This window comes from Ovis canadensis, chromosome 1 (genome assembly GCF_042477335.2).
Source record: "Ovis canadensis isolate MfBH-ARS-UI-01 breed Bighorn chromosome 1, ARS-UI_OviCan_v2, whole genome shotgun sequence".
Taxonomy (NCBI): domain Eukaryota; kingdom Metazoa; phylum Chordata; class Mammalia; order Artiodactyla; family Bovidae; genus Ovis; species Ovis canadensis.
In genome coordinates this window covers 40,838,782-40,856,232 of record NC_091245.1, presented here as the reverse complement: position 1 = coordinate 40,856,232, position 17,451 = coordinate 40,838,782, and the positions used below count along the sequence as shown (strand labels likewise).

The 17,451-nt window shown below is 41.9% G+C and overlaps 1 protein-coding gene across 1 annotated transcript in view; it reads right to left on the bottom strand.

Annotated features, from left to right (window-relative positions):
- Window positions 1-17,451, bottom strand: part of CACHD1 (cache domain containing 1) — a 238,231-nt gene that overhangs the window by 23,653 nt on the left and 197,127 nt on the right. The window contains exons 13-16 of the mRNA XM_069593634.1: window positions 12,856-13,024; window positions 6,242-6,384; window positions 5,361-5,542; window positions 4,355-4,465 (exon numbers count right to left, since the gene is read on the bottom strand). Of these exons, the coding sequence (XP_069449735.1) occupies window positions 4,355-4,465; window positions 5,361-5,542; window positions 6,242-6,384; window positions 12,856-13,024 (605 nt within the window). The remainder of the gene's footprint in view (window positions 1-4,354; window positions 4,466-5,360; window positions 5,543-6,241; window positions 6,385-12,855; window positions 13,025-17,451) is intronic.

The window sequence follows — 17,451 nt, the reverse complement described above, 5'->3', positions numbered from 1 at the left end:
GTCCATGGTTACCATAGCAACTCATAAAGAATACCACAGGAAAATGAAACCAAGCCTACATTTCTCAGCACAACATTGCATGCTGTTTGCAGCACTTTGGTAAGATTTTCACTGCCAAAGACTTGTCTGACCAGTTCCCTAATCATTGACTGTACTTCATCATCTCTACCACACTATCATCCTCCAAAGAATGAACACCTAGATCCTCAGGCCACTAATAATGCTGATGAAAGAATCATAGCACAGTTGCTATAGCTGTGTAATTGATAAGTGAGTACTGGAAAACTGTTCTCAAGAGAGCAGCCCAATGGCTTTTGAAAACCAAGGGAGAATTGGAGTGTTTCACGACAAGTTGAACATTAGCATAAGTTCTCTCTTCTGACCCATTAAAATGCCAGAAACTTAAAGCATGAATAGCATGATAATAAAAGTAACTACTGTTTATTGAGGATTTGACATTGGCAAGCATTTTACATACATTATTTATAATTTTCATTTTTTCAGTTCAACCTGGGCATTGCTACCTCTGTTTTACACACGAGGCTCAGAGAATCATGGAATACAATACTAATAAAAACATTTAATATTTATTGAGCCCTTAACTTATATGCAGAGTACATCATGAGAAATGCTGGGCTGGAAGAACCACAAGCTGGAATCAAGACTGCCGGGAGAAATATCAATAACCTCAGATATGCAGATGACACCACCCTTATGGCAGAAAGTGAAGAGGAGCTAAAAAGCCTCTTGATGAAAGTGAAAGAGGAGAGTGAAAAAGTTGGCTTAAAGCTCAACATTCAGAAAATGGAGATCATGGCATCTGGTCCCATCACTTCATGGGAAATAGATGGGGAAACAGTGGAAACAGTGTCAGACTTGATTTTTTTGGGCTCCCAAATCACTGCAGATGGTGATTGCAGCCATGAAATTAAAAGACGCTTACTCCTTGGAAGAAAGTTATGACCAACCTAGATAGCATATTCAAAAGCAGAGACATTGCTTTGCCAACAAAGGTCTGTCTAGTCAAGGCTATGGTTTTTCCTGTGGTCATGTATGGATGTGAGAGTTGGACTGTGAAGAAAGCTGAGAACCGAAGAATTGATGCTTTTGAACTGTGGTGTTGGAGAAGACTCCTGAGAGTCCCTTGAACTGCAAGGAGATCTAGCCAGTCTATCCTAAAGGAGATCAGTCCTCGGTGTTCACTGGAAGGACTGATGCTAAAGCTGAAACTCCAATACTTTGGCCACCTCATGTGAAGAGTTGACTCATTGGAAAAGACTCTGATGCTGGGAGGGATTGGGGGCAGGAGGAGAAGGGGACGACAGAGGATGAGATGGCTGGATGGCATCACTGACTCAATGGACGCGAGTCTGAGTGAACTCCGTGAGTTGGTGATGGACAGGGAGGCCTGGCGTGCTGCGATTCATGGGATCACAAAGAGTCAGACACGACTGAGCGACTGAACTGAGCCCTTACAATGGGCCATGCAGTGTTCTTGGAGACTTATGTATATTACTTAATATAATCTTTAAATCATCATTTGAGGTAGGTCCTAAATTCCCTCTTTACAAATGAGGAAACCAAGGCAAAAAAAGGAACTTGTTAATAGTCATAGACAGTAAATGGCAAATCTGCTTTTTCAGAGTAGAATCCATCTTAGGGGGAGGGCAGGTTCTCAAGTTGGCATGTGAGATCAAAGTCACTGGTACTCATTTGGAAAAAGTCCCTTTGCAGAGCTCATCTATGAACACACCCATTAAAGTGGTGGTTGCCTTGGTTGAAAACCAGAAGCAGTAGTTGACTTGCATTCTAAATTATACAGTGAACAAAATAGGTTTTAAATAATAAAAATGTGCTTACCTAAGGAAAATGTTCAAACAATCAAATCCATGGGACTGCATATTGATCAAGGCGTGAGCAGATACTTATTCCTGGAATACATTCTCGTTGAGTGAGTGATGGACAGGCATTTTGGCTCTTGTTAAACTTAAATAGCTAAACTTGTGTAGTCTAAATACACTATCAGTGTTAGTCATGTCTGATTCTTCGGGACCTCATAGACTGTAGCCAACCAGGCTCCTCTGCCCATGGAATTCTCCAGGCAAGAATACTGCAGTGGGTAGCCATTCCTTTCTCCAGTGGATTTTTCTGACTCAGGGATCAAACCCAGGTTTCCTGTATTGCAGGCAGATTCTTTTACTGTCTGAGTCATAAACAATAACCAAAAAAGGGAACTGAACCCAAGATATTTTCTAACTTGAAAGTCCATCGTATTTCCATCATGCTTCATTTGGGATGACATGATAAATATTTACAAATAAATGAGAAAGTCTTCCACCCACTCAAATTCTGACAAAAACAAGTATATGAGCATAAGAATCTGCACCTCTCTGTGATCCCCCTGCCTCTCCTATAGCAAAACCATACTGTGTAGGAGGAAAAGCTAATGGTTCTTGATAATGAGCGGCAGGCGGGAGCAGCTGGATCAAGGAATATGTCAAGGAATAAGCAAGACACACACAGGTAGGCACCCTCTCCCTGCTCCAAGCATCACCTTTAAGAGCCCGATTCCAGCCCATGTCCTTGTCATCAAAGATCAAGGTGACTGCTGTCCCCTCAAAGAAAACACCTTTGTTTACTTTTTCTCAACTGACTAGAATATATGAGAGAAAAGATAAGTCTTGCTATTCAGACAATAGTAGGTATATGCCTTATAGATGGTCTGTTACTACAAACATTGAAAAGGTTTGTTCTAAGAGAATGTTTGCTTGTTCATATGTGATGAAGCCAAATAGATACCATGCCCTGAAAAGAAATCAATATCTGGCTGGCGACAGGGCCCTGCCTACCACGGAGACACAGGTCATGCTATTGAAATTCCACACAGCACCGCGTCCTAGTTCTTGTTCCCATGAACTAGCATTAGAATAATTCTACTGATGTCAATCATTTGATATATAATGAGCACCAGTGGAAAGCATAAAGTTAGCAAGAAAATCTGTCTCCCATAAATTCTAAGGCATCGTTAACAGATACCAGTCAAGATATAGTCTCTACTGGTTGCTAAGGAAAAAATAGTGATTTGAACAATGAAGGGATTAAAACAATGTGTTTGACTTTCCTCCTTATCCAACACTTCACTGACATTTGTAGCTTAAATACTGAAACCTCAAAAACCTGAAATATAAAGTACCCTAAATGTATTTACAGTGATACTGTCATTTTATAGCATTCTTGGAAAAATCAGTTTTCAAAATGCCATTCATTTCTCAAGAGAGTGAAAAGGCAAAGTAAGAACAGCAACAAAGCCATCATAACAACAACAACAAATTCTTATATAATTCTGCCGCCGCTGCTGCTGCTGCTGCTGCTAAGTCGCTTCAGGCGTGTCTGACCCTGTGTGACCCCATAGACAGCAGCCCACCAGGCTCCTGTCCCTGGGATTCTCTAGGCAAGAACACTGGAGTGGGTTGCCATTTCCTTCTCCAATGCATGAAAGTGGAAAGTGAAAGTGAAGTTGCTCAGTCTTGTCCGACTCTTTGTGACCCCATGGACTGTAGCCCACCAGGCTCCTCCGTCCATGGGATTTTCCAGGCAAGAGTACTGGAGTGGGGTGCCATATATAATTCTAAAGAAACTCAAACACAAGAAGGAAGAAATTTGTGTTGATACATTTTTGTCTTGATACATTTCTTTCACTAGCAGTACTCTTTATTTGGGAAAACACTCTCTGATGATAATAACTGTCTATTTCTTTGATTGGTTTAAGACTGGCATTTCCAGGAACTGCTTTACTGAATGTAACATCTCTGTTTTTCTTCTTCATAAGCACCCTCATGGCCTCTAACAGGGTTTAGTGCTTTTTATTGACTCAATCACATGACAACCTTGTAAGGTAAGTATTATCCCCATTTTACAGACATCAGGAAGTTTAGGAAAACCAAGATAACACAGAGAAGACACTCAAATCCCAGCTTGCCCGTATCAAATGTCACACCTTTGCTACTACTCCTTGCTATCCACTATTCTATTCAGCTTTTCAAAATATCCTTAATGTTTTCAAGAAATGAGTAAATATTAATTGAACTATTACCAGGCGGGGGAAGGAGAGGGTGGATGAATTTTACTACTGTGTGTAAAATAGACAACTAGCAGGAAGCTACTGTGTAACACAGGGAGCTCAGCTCAGTGCCCTGTGATGACTCGGAGATGAGAGATGGCAGGGAGGCCCAGGAGGGAGGGGAAAATGTATATATATAGTCAATTCAAGTTGTTGTGCAGCAGGAACCAATACAACGTTGGTAAAGGAATTATCTTCCAATTAAAGAGAAAATTAAAAATAAAGAAATATTACCTGGATGAATGAATTGTATGACTGATAGTCACTACATAGCCAGCTCCTCCAACGTCTAAGTAAGGGCCAGTTAAGGAAATCAAACCTGGGTTAGCTACTGCATGGAGATACCTGATGGAGACCAAAGAAAGTCTTTACTTTAGCGCATGAACAACAGCTTTGCACATTTCAAAGAAAAGTGAGCTTGCAACCTAAAAAAATATTGTAACCTGTGCTTATGTTACATGTAAGCTCAAAAGGATTCTCCCCCTTTATATATGACTACAGCACCAACAACAAGGGGTCAGTAAAAATACGGAATTCTCTTTTGAGAAGATACTGAACTCAGTATATATGTGAGATTTTAATAAGCTTTAAAAAATATAGATGTTTTAGAGGCTAAACCAAAGGTTAATAAATCAGGTAGGGACAAACACAACTGGGCACATAAAAATGTGCCCTGGGTCGGGAAGGGCGGGAGAACAGGCGGTAAAAAAGAGGAGCCAACTCACGAGTAACTTGGCTGCTAAGTGTCTCAAGAAGAGAAATCCTGTTTTTATGCCTAGGTTGCCCCTTGCTATACTACCTGACCAGCTTTTGCTTTTGAAAATCAGAGTAAAAATAAATCCTTGAAGTAAAAAAGTATTTTTCAGTTTTTATGTCATTTTTCATAGGTCATATATGAGCTGTAATTTGACACCATGATCATATGCAATGACATTAAGTATATCCATTGTGGACACACTGCATAGAAGGTGGGAATCAAACCACTAGGAACCGAAATGGCCAAGTATAAAGCATTTCAGTCTCAACAGCTCAATAAAGAGATGAAAGCATTGTAGACAGAGGAAGCCCACAAAGCTGCTGTTCATACTACGTTTAAAAAACAATACAAAAACATATTTTCACTGCCATGAAACGTATCTTCTTTAAATATGACTGCCAGAAGTTGCTTTATTGTGTGTACTTATCATGTCTCTCCAGGGTTGGGGAAGAACCTTTGATAATGGAAGCCCCTAAAACTCACCATTGTCTCCTAGTGGGATCAAATGCTTTGTCCATGAGGGAGCCAGGATAAATTCTGAGGACGCCATTGGGTGTTGCTATGTAACGGCGGACAATGTACGTGTTCAGGCTACTCATTTCCATTTGTGTCATCCATTCATCTGTGACGTGGCTGGTAGCCATTACTTCATTTCGGACAGAGAACTGGGAAACAAAGGAAGACATAGCGGGGATCCTTTAAGACTCACATGAAAAGAGAATGGCCTGCTGGCAGAGCTTCCCAAAGCTCTCTTGCAGAGAAGCCAAGCCCAATTACTTCTTAAAAATCTTTCCACAGCAGATGGATACAGCCAAACTTGGTGAAAACAAAAGCTTCCTGAAATACAGCCAGTGGATATGTGACTTACTCAGTTGTTCAGCCTACTTAGGCTTTCTTGCATGTATGAGGAAAGAACCTATAGTGCAGCATTAAATAATTAAACACACACACAGGCGCATGTGCACACCCACCCACACACACACACACATCCCCTAAATCTCTGCTCCTTAAACTTCATCATATTTATCTCAACAGACAGTAGGGGCACTTTACTTCATCCCCCTGGGAAAAATGGGGCTGGGAAAGTTTCTCTGGTCTCTAACTCCTACCCCGCCTACCTAGAAAGCCTCTACTGCATCTAAAGCCTGAAAGATATTCTGCATCTGGCCCACAGGGCTTCTTAATCCATCAGAAGGGTCCTCGCCGGCCAGCCTCCCCTGGGCCTCACACTCTGGCTTTCTGGCTCTCCAGCTGAGAGGCGCAGATCCAGAGGCCGGCTTCCCACTTCAAAGGTTCACTGCAGCATCCCCTCCCAGGCTTGTGGAGGGGCAGAGCAGAAACGCGGGCCCCAGAACAGCACTCACTTTGAGCCCCGGGTTGGCAATGAGGCGGGTGTTGTCGCTGAGATAGGCTGTGTAGTGCTCCACCATGCGCTTTGTCTCTGGCTGGCTGAGGTGCTCGTAGGGGGAGGAGAAGCTGCCAGCAGACAGCATGACGGTTGGACTTTCTGAAAGAGAAGCAAACAAAGCAGGTCTCAGAACACGGGGCCTGCACCTCAGGCTCAAACAAAAGCCTGGCTAAGGCTCTGCCCATCTGTCAGCTGTAGGGGCTTAGAGTCACTCCTAAGGAAAGCAAAGAACTCCACACTGGAAGGAGCTGTGAAGGACAAAAGTCAGATTCTCTCCCTGCAGGGAGCTTACAGTCCTGGATTCTAAAGGAGACCAGTCCTGGGTGTTCATTGGAAGAACTGATGCTAAAGCTGAAACTCCAGTACTTTGGCTACCTCATGTGAAGAGTTGACTCATTGGAAAAGACCCTGATGCTGGGAGGGATTGGGGGCAGGAGGAGAAGGGGACAACAGAGGATGAGATGGCTGGATGGCATCACCGACTCGACGGACGTAGGTTTGGGTGAACTCCGGGAGCTGGTGATGGACAGGGAGGCCTGGAGTGCTGCGATTCATAGGGTCGCAAAGAGTCAGACATGACTGAGCAACTGAACTTAACTGAAACCTGAAGAGACACACGGGTTGAGAATATAACTATTCAACATACTGACTCTCTGCAACCCCACGGACTATACAGCCCATGGAACTCTCCAGGCCAGAATACTGGAGTGGGTGGCCTTTCCCTTCTCCAGGGGATCTTACCAACCCAGGGATTGAACCCAGGTCTCCCGCATTGCAGGTGAATTCTTTAGCAGGTGAGCCACAAGGTAAGCCCCAGCATACCTTAGATCCACATATAACATCTTACACTTATTGGGACCAAGGAGGTAGCACACGACATAAAGTCAGACTGGGCTGGACCTGGGCTCCACCATTTCCTGGTTGTGTGATGTGTGGCATGCTCGGTCACTCAGTCCAGCTCTTTGCAATCCCATCGACTATATAGCCTGCCAGGCTCCTCTGTCCATGGAATTTTCCAGGCAAGAATACTAGAGTGGGTTGACATTTCCTACTCCAAGGGATCTTTCTGATGCAGGGCTTGAACCCATGTCTCTTGCATCTCCTGCAGCGGAAGGTGGATTCTTTACCACTGTACTGCCTGGGAAGCCTGTGTGACTGTTGGACAAGTTAGAATACATGTGATGTTTTTATCATCTGCAAAGTGGGGGAAATAGCAGTGCCAATCCTACAGAGTTCGTGAAAATTATGTAAGTTAATATACACAAAGAAAATGATTTAATAAATGTAAAGCATTTAGAACAGTCCTTGCACAAGTCACGTGTCTCTGTAAGTTTTGACTCTTACTGTTCATATTAGTATGATTATCGAGGCATAAGAAAAAATGGAATAAAAGTGGAGTCAACGCAAGACTCAGCTAAAAAAAAATTATACTCACAGATGGGCACAACTAAACATAGCATAAACAAAATCTATGAGAATGGAGTAGTTAATTGTTGGTCTTACTTAAGAGGAAAAACCCAGTATTGTTATGACAGAAATCCTTGCAATGAATTACATTTTGAAATAAAAACACTACATCTTTGTCTTTGAAATTTTACTCTTCAACTGTATATTTTTAAAAGCATTAGAAAGCACTATCACATGTCTTATCTCATTTAAATCTGTGGGTCCTTTTCTATTCCTTTGTTAGTTCTCACTCACGGTGTCTCATTTCCTTGTGGCCTGGTTTTCTGTCACTGGATGCTGGGCTTACAAACAATTTTGTAGTAAATGCTGAGGCTCAACAGGATGGGGATATCTTCCTCCACAAAGGATTGCTGTGCCAATCCCAAGATGAGGCAGGATGGGGAGGTGGAAACTCTTCCAACAATGAGACAGGATAATGACCCAAGTGCTACACTGGGGGACTACGGTATTCAACTAGTCCATGATGAGCTAACACTCGAGATTCCTTAGACAACTCAGAAGCCAGGAATCTCACGTCAAGGGCTGACGTAGTTCCAATTCATTCTTACCCTAAATATATAGTCCTCTGTGACCTCTGCTAAAAGCAGGTATGTGTGTGGGGGAAGGTGGAGGGCAGAAGGGGGCAGTTTCACTTATAAGTCTCCACATTTTGCGGACCTTGGATTTGATTTTTGTCACTTTCCTTAGCCCAAAGAAGCTAGCTAAAGCAAAATTTCAGTTGTTTCTTCTGGATTGATTATTATTATTATTGCATTTTGGCTACACCATGCAGCATTTAAGATCTTAGTTCCTTAACCAGGGATTGAACGGGAGCCCCTTGCATTGGAAGCACAGAGCCTTAATCACTGGACCGCCGGGGAAGTCCCTTTTCTGGGTTGATAAATATGGGTACAGTAAAACCAGTTTTAGATGGCAGCTTTCTTCTCTGGGTTCTTTTAAGCTTCTGCGCTTTGGTCCATTACCAATTAGGTTAGTTCTCTGATAATTTTCAAAGAATTTAAAAAAGGTTCCATCCAGGATTTTTGGTTGAACTGAGCAGGATGGGTCAGAACTGCAGTCTTCCCTTACCACAACACAATGCTTCCAGTAATGCCGCACCTCCTTTAACTCTCATATCATCATGTTATAGCTTGGGAGTAATTATTGTATCCATATCAAGGAAAAGAAAGCCAGGGGCTAAAAAAAGGGTAGGTTGCCTAGCAATGAGTTCATGTGTATATGCTCCGGGGCCTTCTGGGCAAGGTGTGCCAGAGAGAGACGACTGTCCCGAAACTCAAAGAACTTAGGACCCAGTTGCAGAGGTAAGAATAAAGAAAAAAAAAAGAAAAACAACAATATTAGAACAACACAATGATATTAAAAACATCTCAGGGATAAGAGTTGGACCAGAAGAAGGGGAGGAGACACAAATCGTGGAGGGGACCTTCCTTGTAGTGATGTGGATAAAAGGAGAGGAAAAAACCGAGATACAGGGCCCAAAGTCTTATGTCTAGGAGCTAGACACATAGCTCTTACATACATAAGACACATGGTACTTACATACCTGTGGACACAGCTCCACAGGATGATGTGCTCTTTCAAAATGCCTATGTCCGTCTTTGTGTACCAAGAAAGACAATGCCCCATCCTTCAGACCTCTGGAAGGGAGCTCTGACCTAAATTAATACCTTGCTTCAAAATCCCCATCATCAATGGGAATTAGGTAAAAATCACTTATTTGCCATTGTTTCCCTTATTTTCCATTTCTTTCAAAAAATATTTGAATTATCCTGCTTCACTTTCATTATGAACTGATACTAAACTATCCTCAGTGATCTCTCCACATATTGCCCTGGGGGAGTTCTATGGCCAAAATGAAGTTGGGTTGTACAGTGGAAAGAGTACCCAGTGGAAGTTGGACACTGGCATAAGGTTTGTCCATGTGCCCCCAGACCAGCTCACTAGTCCTAATATATGGGCATTGATAAAGCTCTACATTTTCTGGGAGTGAAAATGTCCAACTGAGCAGGACCGTCCAACCAAAATACAATGTAATCCCCCATTGTGATATAAAAATTTCTAGTAGCCACATGAAGAAAAGGAAAACCAAACAGGTTAATTTTACTACTATATTTTATAGACTCTAGTATATCCAAACATTATCACTTTAACATGTAATCAATACAAAAACTTAAGTATGTATTTTATACTTACAATAAATCTCAACTTGGTTTAGCCACATTTTAAGTGCTCAATAGTCACCTGTGGCTACTAGCTACCATATTGGATGGTATAGCTATGAGGGATTATCTGAAGGAAATAAAAAATCTAGGCTTGGGCTTTTTTTTTCCCATTAAGAAAAACTGCTGCACTTTGCTGTACCAAATTTAAAAAGACTGGCCTTGTAAATCAACTGCTGCTACTGCTAAGTCACTTCAGTCATATCGACTCTGTGTGACCCCATAGACGGCAGCCCACCAGGCTCCCCCGTCCCTGGGATTCTCCAGGCAAGAACACTGGAGTGGGTTTTCATTTCCTTCTCCAATGCATGAAAATGAAAAGTGAAAGTGAAGTTGCTCAGTCATATCCAGCCCTCAGCAACCCCATGGACTGCAGCATTCCAGGCTTCTCCGTCCACGGGATTTTCCAGGCAGGAGTACTGGAGTGGGGAGCCATTGCCTTCTCAATACTTCAATAAAAAAAATTTTTTTTTAAGATTAATTAAATAAATAATAAATACAAAGGTTTTTTTTATTACCTTGTTTTCACCAGCAGTAGTATAGTAGTATTTCCCATAGTGACTAAGGGAATTATGCATATCTAAAGTCACTGCAGATGATGACTGCAGCCATGAAATTAAAAGACGCTTACTCCTTGGAAGAAAAGTTATGACCAACCTAGATAATATACTCAAAAGCAGAGACATTACTTTGCCGACTAAGTTCCGTCTAGTCAAGGCTTGGTTTTTCCTGTGGTCATGTATGGATGTGAGAGTTGGGCTGTGAAGAAGGCCGAGCGCCGAAGAATTGATGCTTTTGAACTGTGGTGTTGCAGAAGACTCTTGAGAGTTCCTTGGACTGCAAGGAGATCCAACCAGTCCATTCTGAAGGAGATCAGCCCTGGGATTTCTTTGGAGGGAATGATGCTAAAGCTGAAACTCCAGTACTTTGGCCACCTCATGCGAAGAGTTGACTCATTGGAAAAGACTCTGATGCTGGGAGGGATTGGGGGCAGGAGGAGAAGGGGACGACAGAGGATGAGATGGCTGGATGGCATCACTGACTCGATGGACTTGAGTCTGAGTGAACTCTGGGAGTTGGTGATGGACAGGGAGGCCTGGCGTGCTGCGATTCATGGGGTTGCAAAGAGTCGGACACGACTGAGCGACTGAACTGAACTGAACTGAAGCTTTTCTTTAAGTAGTTCTTAAAAATATGAATTAAAGGACATACTTTTTTGTATGGGGCTTCCCTGGTAGATCAGCTGTTAAAAAATCCACCGGCAATGCAAGAGACCCTGGTTTGATCCCTGGGTTGGGAAGATCCCCTGGAGAAGGGAAAGGCTACCCACTCCAGTATTTTGGCCTGGAGAATTCCATGGACTATACAGTCCATGGAGTCACAAAGAGTTGGACACGACTGAGTGACTTTCACTCAATTACTCTCTTCTATAGAAACAGAAGGCAACCCCCTTTCCCTCAAACCTAAATTACAACAAACAAGGAAATGTAAATCTAAGCAGACATCTCTGGCCATCTAAGTTGTCCACATTGACGGAGTGTGTCATAGATAAAACTACTTAGGCTGGCCTGCTCTGTTGATCTCATATCCAGGCACAAAACTCTGTAGGATGGAATGTAAAAGAGAAACCTGAACACAAGGGCTCTCATTTTGAAACTGGAGAATGGATGGTGACTTCTAAGTATTTTCAAAGGTGAAAAAGAAAATATCTGTTTGCTAGTACTGTGAGTATACCGTGACATATAACATATACCACAGATGCCTAGTATGCATCTGGCACATGGCAGCATTCAATGAAAGGGGCATATCAGGCATGGGAGAAGCAGGAACCACATCTGAGCCTCGCTTCTTTCTGTGTTACCAGGGGGAAGTTATGATTGGGTGGGCCAAAAAGTTCATTTCACTTTTCCCACAGGATGATATGGAAATACTCAGACGAACTTTTTGGCCAACCCAATATTTTGATAAGCCCAAAAGTCCTCAGTTGTAATAGGCCAACTCAGATGATGGCTCTAAAATACTTGGCACAGAACAAATGCAAATTTCTTTGAATTATTTGCCGATTTCCTAAGCACTTTCTAAGACAGGGATCTGTGATAGGTACAGATATACACTCTGTAGATATGTAGGTGTGCCACCCTTGGACTCTTTTCCATTTTTCCACCTCCTATGCCGTACCCCTGCATCGTCATTATCTGTGTGCCTGCCTCTAGTGGGCCATATCTACCACTCTGTTTGATGGACATTCTTTGGGCTGCTAAAACCTCTTTGTCCGCATTAGCAGAAGCCTGAAAGTGACTAAGGAATATGAAAGTCCAGCTCCCTTTCCTGAGTCAGGGTAAGCTTTTCAGTGTAATTTACACTCCAAAGCCCTCCTCAGGACTAGGGTGAGGCTGGAACGTCACTTAAAATCAAATTCTGGCTTGCTTTCTCCTTTCTTCCTTCTGTTAACTTCACTTCTTTACTTGTTTCTTCTGAGAGTTCATCCTGAAGAAGTCACCAACCCACAAATCCTCATCTCAGTGACTGATGGAGAACCAGAGACAAGGCAAGGCCTCAAATCGTTTTTACATTTGTCTCCCCACACTGGCACTACAGGTATTGGTGTGCTCAGTCACGTCTAACTCTTTGAGATCCCATGGACTGTAGTACACCAGGATCCTCTGTCCATGGAATTTTTCCAGGAAAAATACTGGAGTGGGTTCATTTCCTCCTCCGGGGATCTTCCTGACCCAGGGATCAAAACTGCCTCTCCTGCATTGGCAGATGGATTCTTTACCACTGAGCCGCCTGGGAAGGCATTCGGCATCTTAATTCAAACTGATGCTCATGGTGAGCTGCTATCAGGAAGACCGCAAAGGAAATTGAAAAGCGCAGGGTTTACCTAGAGTGGCCAGCTGTTTGAAGTGGAGGCAAGCACTAGGCTGGCCCAGGAGGTCCAACCGGTGATACAGCAGCTTGCTGCTGGGGACAGTATTGAGGTTCTTCAGTTGTTTGACAGGTATTTCTGGTTGTATCACCACAATACAGAGAATGAAGGAAGTATCTTGCACCTGGGAAATTGACAAAGAAAATGTTAATACAGAAATGAAGGTTCCTGGAGATAGTAAGTTGGTCAACATTACTTTCTGCTATCTCTGCTTCTAACTCATACAGAAAAATACGTGATGAGTGAAGGGAAGACAGGAAGATGGGGTAATAGAAAATGGTTCTGGCAAAAAATTACATTTATTTTTCTTTCTGATCGAGGGAACTTAATGCATGTAACAGAAATCATGGAGTTGATGAAGGGATTAGAAAATAGTCTCTCTAAAACAGTAACCCTAGTCCTCTTTTGCTTATTTAAGCTAATGGATACAAGCTGGAACACGGCATACAAATACAACACTTATTTCTGTTTGGGTTGGAAATGTGTTGTAAAATATACAGTTGGTTTTGCAATGAGTGTTCCGAGAATTGAGTATTTTAAATGCCAATTATGAATCCATATAACACAGCCTGTACAGAATCCGGTTTACTCATTCTATTCCCAATGAACACTTCTCATGAAAAGTGTGAACCCTATTGCTTCCTAGCAAAGCTGGCTTGACTTGTCCTTTCAGACCAGGAAAGGCAAGTGTGTTGTAATTTGGCCTAATTTAAGCTCCTATGTAGAGTCAGGAGTTTCTTTCAGATTCATTCTGCTCCTAGAACTGGATGCTCGATTAAAATTTGGTGGGAAAAATGTCTACATGAATCAAAGGCCAAGTCAAGCTGTGTAGTTCTGGCTCCTTGACTCAAAAATACAAGAAAGTCAGACTTCTCTAAGTTCATTATAGTAAGAGCTGAACAGAATATATTTTAAAGGCGGTTTGTAAATAAATGAAAAGAGTGATAACTGGCAAAGTCAGAACTAAAAGATGGCCAGAATCAAAGCAACTCAAAAGATAATTTAACAATTAAGGAGAAATTTTTTTAACTAGGCAGGTTAGAGTTAAGTATAATACATGGTTTCTGAGGATAGCTGCAGAATCTTTTTAAACACAGGGGAATTTGCATCTTCCTGGAACTGCTTTCAAGTACTGCTGCCAAGGATATTCAATTACATTAGCAAATTTAATCCTCTTCCTCAACCCAGCCAGTTAGAAAGAGTGTTCTGAAGCGGCGTTCACTATGTGCCCTCTTCCTGTCTCAGCATCTTTTGAGTTTGTTTCCTGCGCTGCAGGAAGTTCTCTGCTGCTGCTGCCGCTGCCAAGTCGCTTCAGTCGTGTCTGACTCTGTGCGACCCCATAGATGGCAGCCCACCAGGCTCCTCCAACCCTGGGATTCTCCAGGCAAGAACACTGGAATGGGTTGCCATTTCCTTCTCCAGTGCATGAAAGTGGAAAGTGGAAAGTGAAAGTGAAATCGCTCAGTCGTGTCCAAATCTTCACGACCCCACGGACTGCAGCCCGCCAGGCTCCTCTGTCCATGGGTTTTTCCAGGCAGGAGTACTGGAGTGGGTTGCTATTGCCTTCTCCGAAGGAAGTTCTATAGGAGAATTCTTATTCTCTTATAGGAATTCTATAAGAGAAAAAAAGTCAATTCTGTAAGATAAAAATTCTTTCTCTTCAAGGGTCAATTATATAAGAGAGAGAGAGAAAAAAGAACTACCCTGAGCATCTAAAAGCAACACTTCACAATCTCTAGCTGGAAAGGAAAACAGATTTCAAAATAGGTCATCTTGCTATTGTGTTCTTAGCTGAAAAAGTAGTTGCTTGCATTAAGGAATTATGTATAACATATCTAGAAGAGGCCTCCATGAGTGAGGAGGGTTTTTTTTTCACTGATTATCCATGGGATTCATGTTTTGAAGTGAACCATGCCTGTACAACACTGGAATGTTGCAATCCCTTCTGATATTGGTCAGTATTTTCTTCTGCCACAGCATGCAGCCTCGCCAATGCTCACAGACAGACTTGTGTTGCATAGTGACAAAGTAGTAATCTCTTAATGCTGCTAATGTAATCTCTCGTTACATTTAAATTAACTCGGTGAAATAATCCATCAAAAACTGCTATATCTATGGATGCCAAGAAGTTTAACCAATTATTAACAACATCAACTAAATATATTTAAATTATATTTAGTAGAAGAATCCATTTCATTCCAGAGGACAAGAGTACTTACTCCCCTCCTTCTGCTGATGTAACTAGAGAGAGCTTAAAAATTCTTGTTCTTCATCCTGGGTAATCAGACAAGCCTTTTAAACTTCAATCTTATTACTACTTTAAATGTTCACTTAACAGTGATGTTCTTGACAACTGATGTTGGAGAAGACTCTTCAGAATCCCTTGGACAGCAAGGAGATCAAACCAGTCAATTCTAAAGGAAATCAACACTGAATATTCGCTGGAAGGACTGATGCTGAAGCTGAAGCTCTGATACTTTGGCTACCTGATGTGAAGAACTGACTCATTGGAAAAGATCCTGATGCTGTGAAAGATTGAAGACAGGAGGAGAAGGGGATGACAGAGGATGAGATGGTTGGATGGCATCACTGACTCGATGGACACGAGTTTGAGCAAGCTCTGGGAGTTGGTGATGGACAGGGAAGCCTGGCGTGCTGCAGTCCATGGGGTTATAAAGAGTTGGACACAACTGAGCGACTGAACTGACAGTTTCAGAACTCTGAGAAAGTTAACGCTTCTACCTGAAGTGATTACATGATTATATTCATTTGGCTAAGCAGAGTGGCCAAAATGTGTCAATACCATGGAAGAAAGACAGTCTTTATAAAGATTATACTTCCCCAAATGTTACTACTAGATTTATTTACTATACAAACAAGGTCTTAAAATGCCTCTATTTCCTTCTCTTTTAATGCCTACAAATATTAATTATTTTTTTTTTTACCAGGATGTACCTTTCAATTAGGATATAGTGTAAGATAAGCAATCTCCAGTTTTAAATATAAAAGTATTTTTCAATTCAGAATTTTGGTGTCTGGCTCACTCTTTCTGATGTGAAAAATTAAGCAATTAGTCCTTATTTAAAAATTGTATGTTTATAAAGGGCAGATGGTAAATCATTCTAAAAAGAAAAAAATTCCTGAAAATGAGCTGTCTCAGAGAGTTTTGAAACAGATATTGACTTTTTTCAGATCTGTATTATCAGCAAAATATCAGTAGAATTAGGCTGATAAACATAAGCTTCTCAAATGGTCTTATTATTTTGTTTAGTTTCATTTCCATTTTAGAAATTGCTGTTGCCTTATGATTCTATAAAAAGCAAATAAGAAGATCATAAAAGAGTCATGTCTAGAGGCGTGTTGGCTTCTCCTGATTCCTATCATTCCTATGCAGACACTGCATGGAGGTGTTGAACTGTGAATCCACTGCTAAGCTGGAAGCTCTGTGAGGGCAGGAAGTATCATTCTTCTTTGTCCTTCTTTGACTGTTCACAGTCAATCTTCAACAGCAGTACTTAAAAGGATGAATAAACAGATCCATTTAGGGTTGACAACACATATGAAAAACATCAGAGGGCTTCCCTGGTGGCTCAGAGGTCAAAGCATCTGCCTGCAATGCGGGAGACCTGGGTTCGATCCCTGGGTCGGGAAGATCCCCTGGAGAAGGAAATGGCAACCCACTCCAGCATTCTTGCCTGGAGAACCCCATGGACAGAGGAGCCTGGTGGGCTACAGTCCACAGGGTCACAGAGTCGGACACGACTAAGCGACTTAAAAAAATAAAATAAAAAATAAATAAAATAAAAACATCAGAAAGGGCCTTCTAAGAGAATCTCGAGTATGACTGTATTTTAAGTTTAGTGATTACTACTGAATGATAGAAAAAAAAGGATCAAAGTCTACTCTTCTTTTGGTCAATTAGAGTATTTAGGGCCTCATAATAGCACTGTTATGCTATGCTTGGGAGAGGGAGTAAAGGACAAAAACATCAAGTAAGATGGGTGGTGTGTGTCAGATTCTATCTCTATGATTCTTTGAGGCTCAGTGTTCTTTTTTAAAAAATATTTATTTCAAATAGGATATAGTGTAAGATAAGCAATCTCCAATTTTAAATATAAAAGTATTTTTCAATTCAAAATTCTGGTGTCTGGCTCACTCTTTCTGATGTGAAAAATTAACCCTGCAGCATGCAGGATGTTCCTTGTGGCGAGTGGGGTTCTCTCCAGTTAAGGCATATGGGGCTTAGCAGCCTCTAGGCATATGGGAACTTAGTTTCCCAACCATGAATTGAACCTGTGTTCCCTGCACTGCAAGGTAGATTCCTAACCACTATACCACAAGGGAAGTCCCCTGAAGCCAAAGAGTCTGAATGAGGTTAGTGAAAGAAACCTGCAGTGGGTAGCACAGGCGTGGCTAGCAATCTGCTTGTGGACATGGGGGCAGTACACATTCTAATCTAAATCTTTCTCTTCCTTGGCATCAGTGGAGGACATTCACGCTTTTGTATCTCCTTTTCAATGCCCAGCTTCCACAATCTAAGCTGAAAATGAT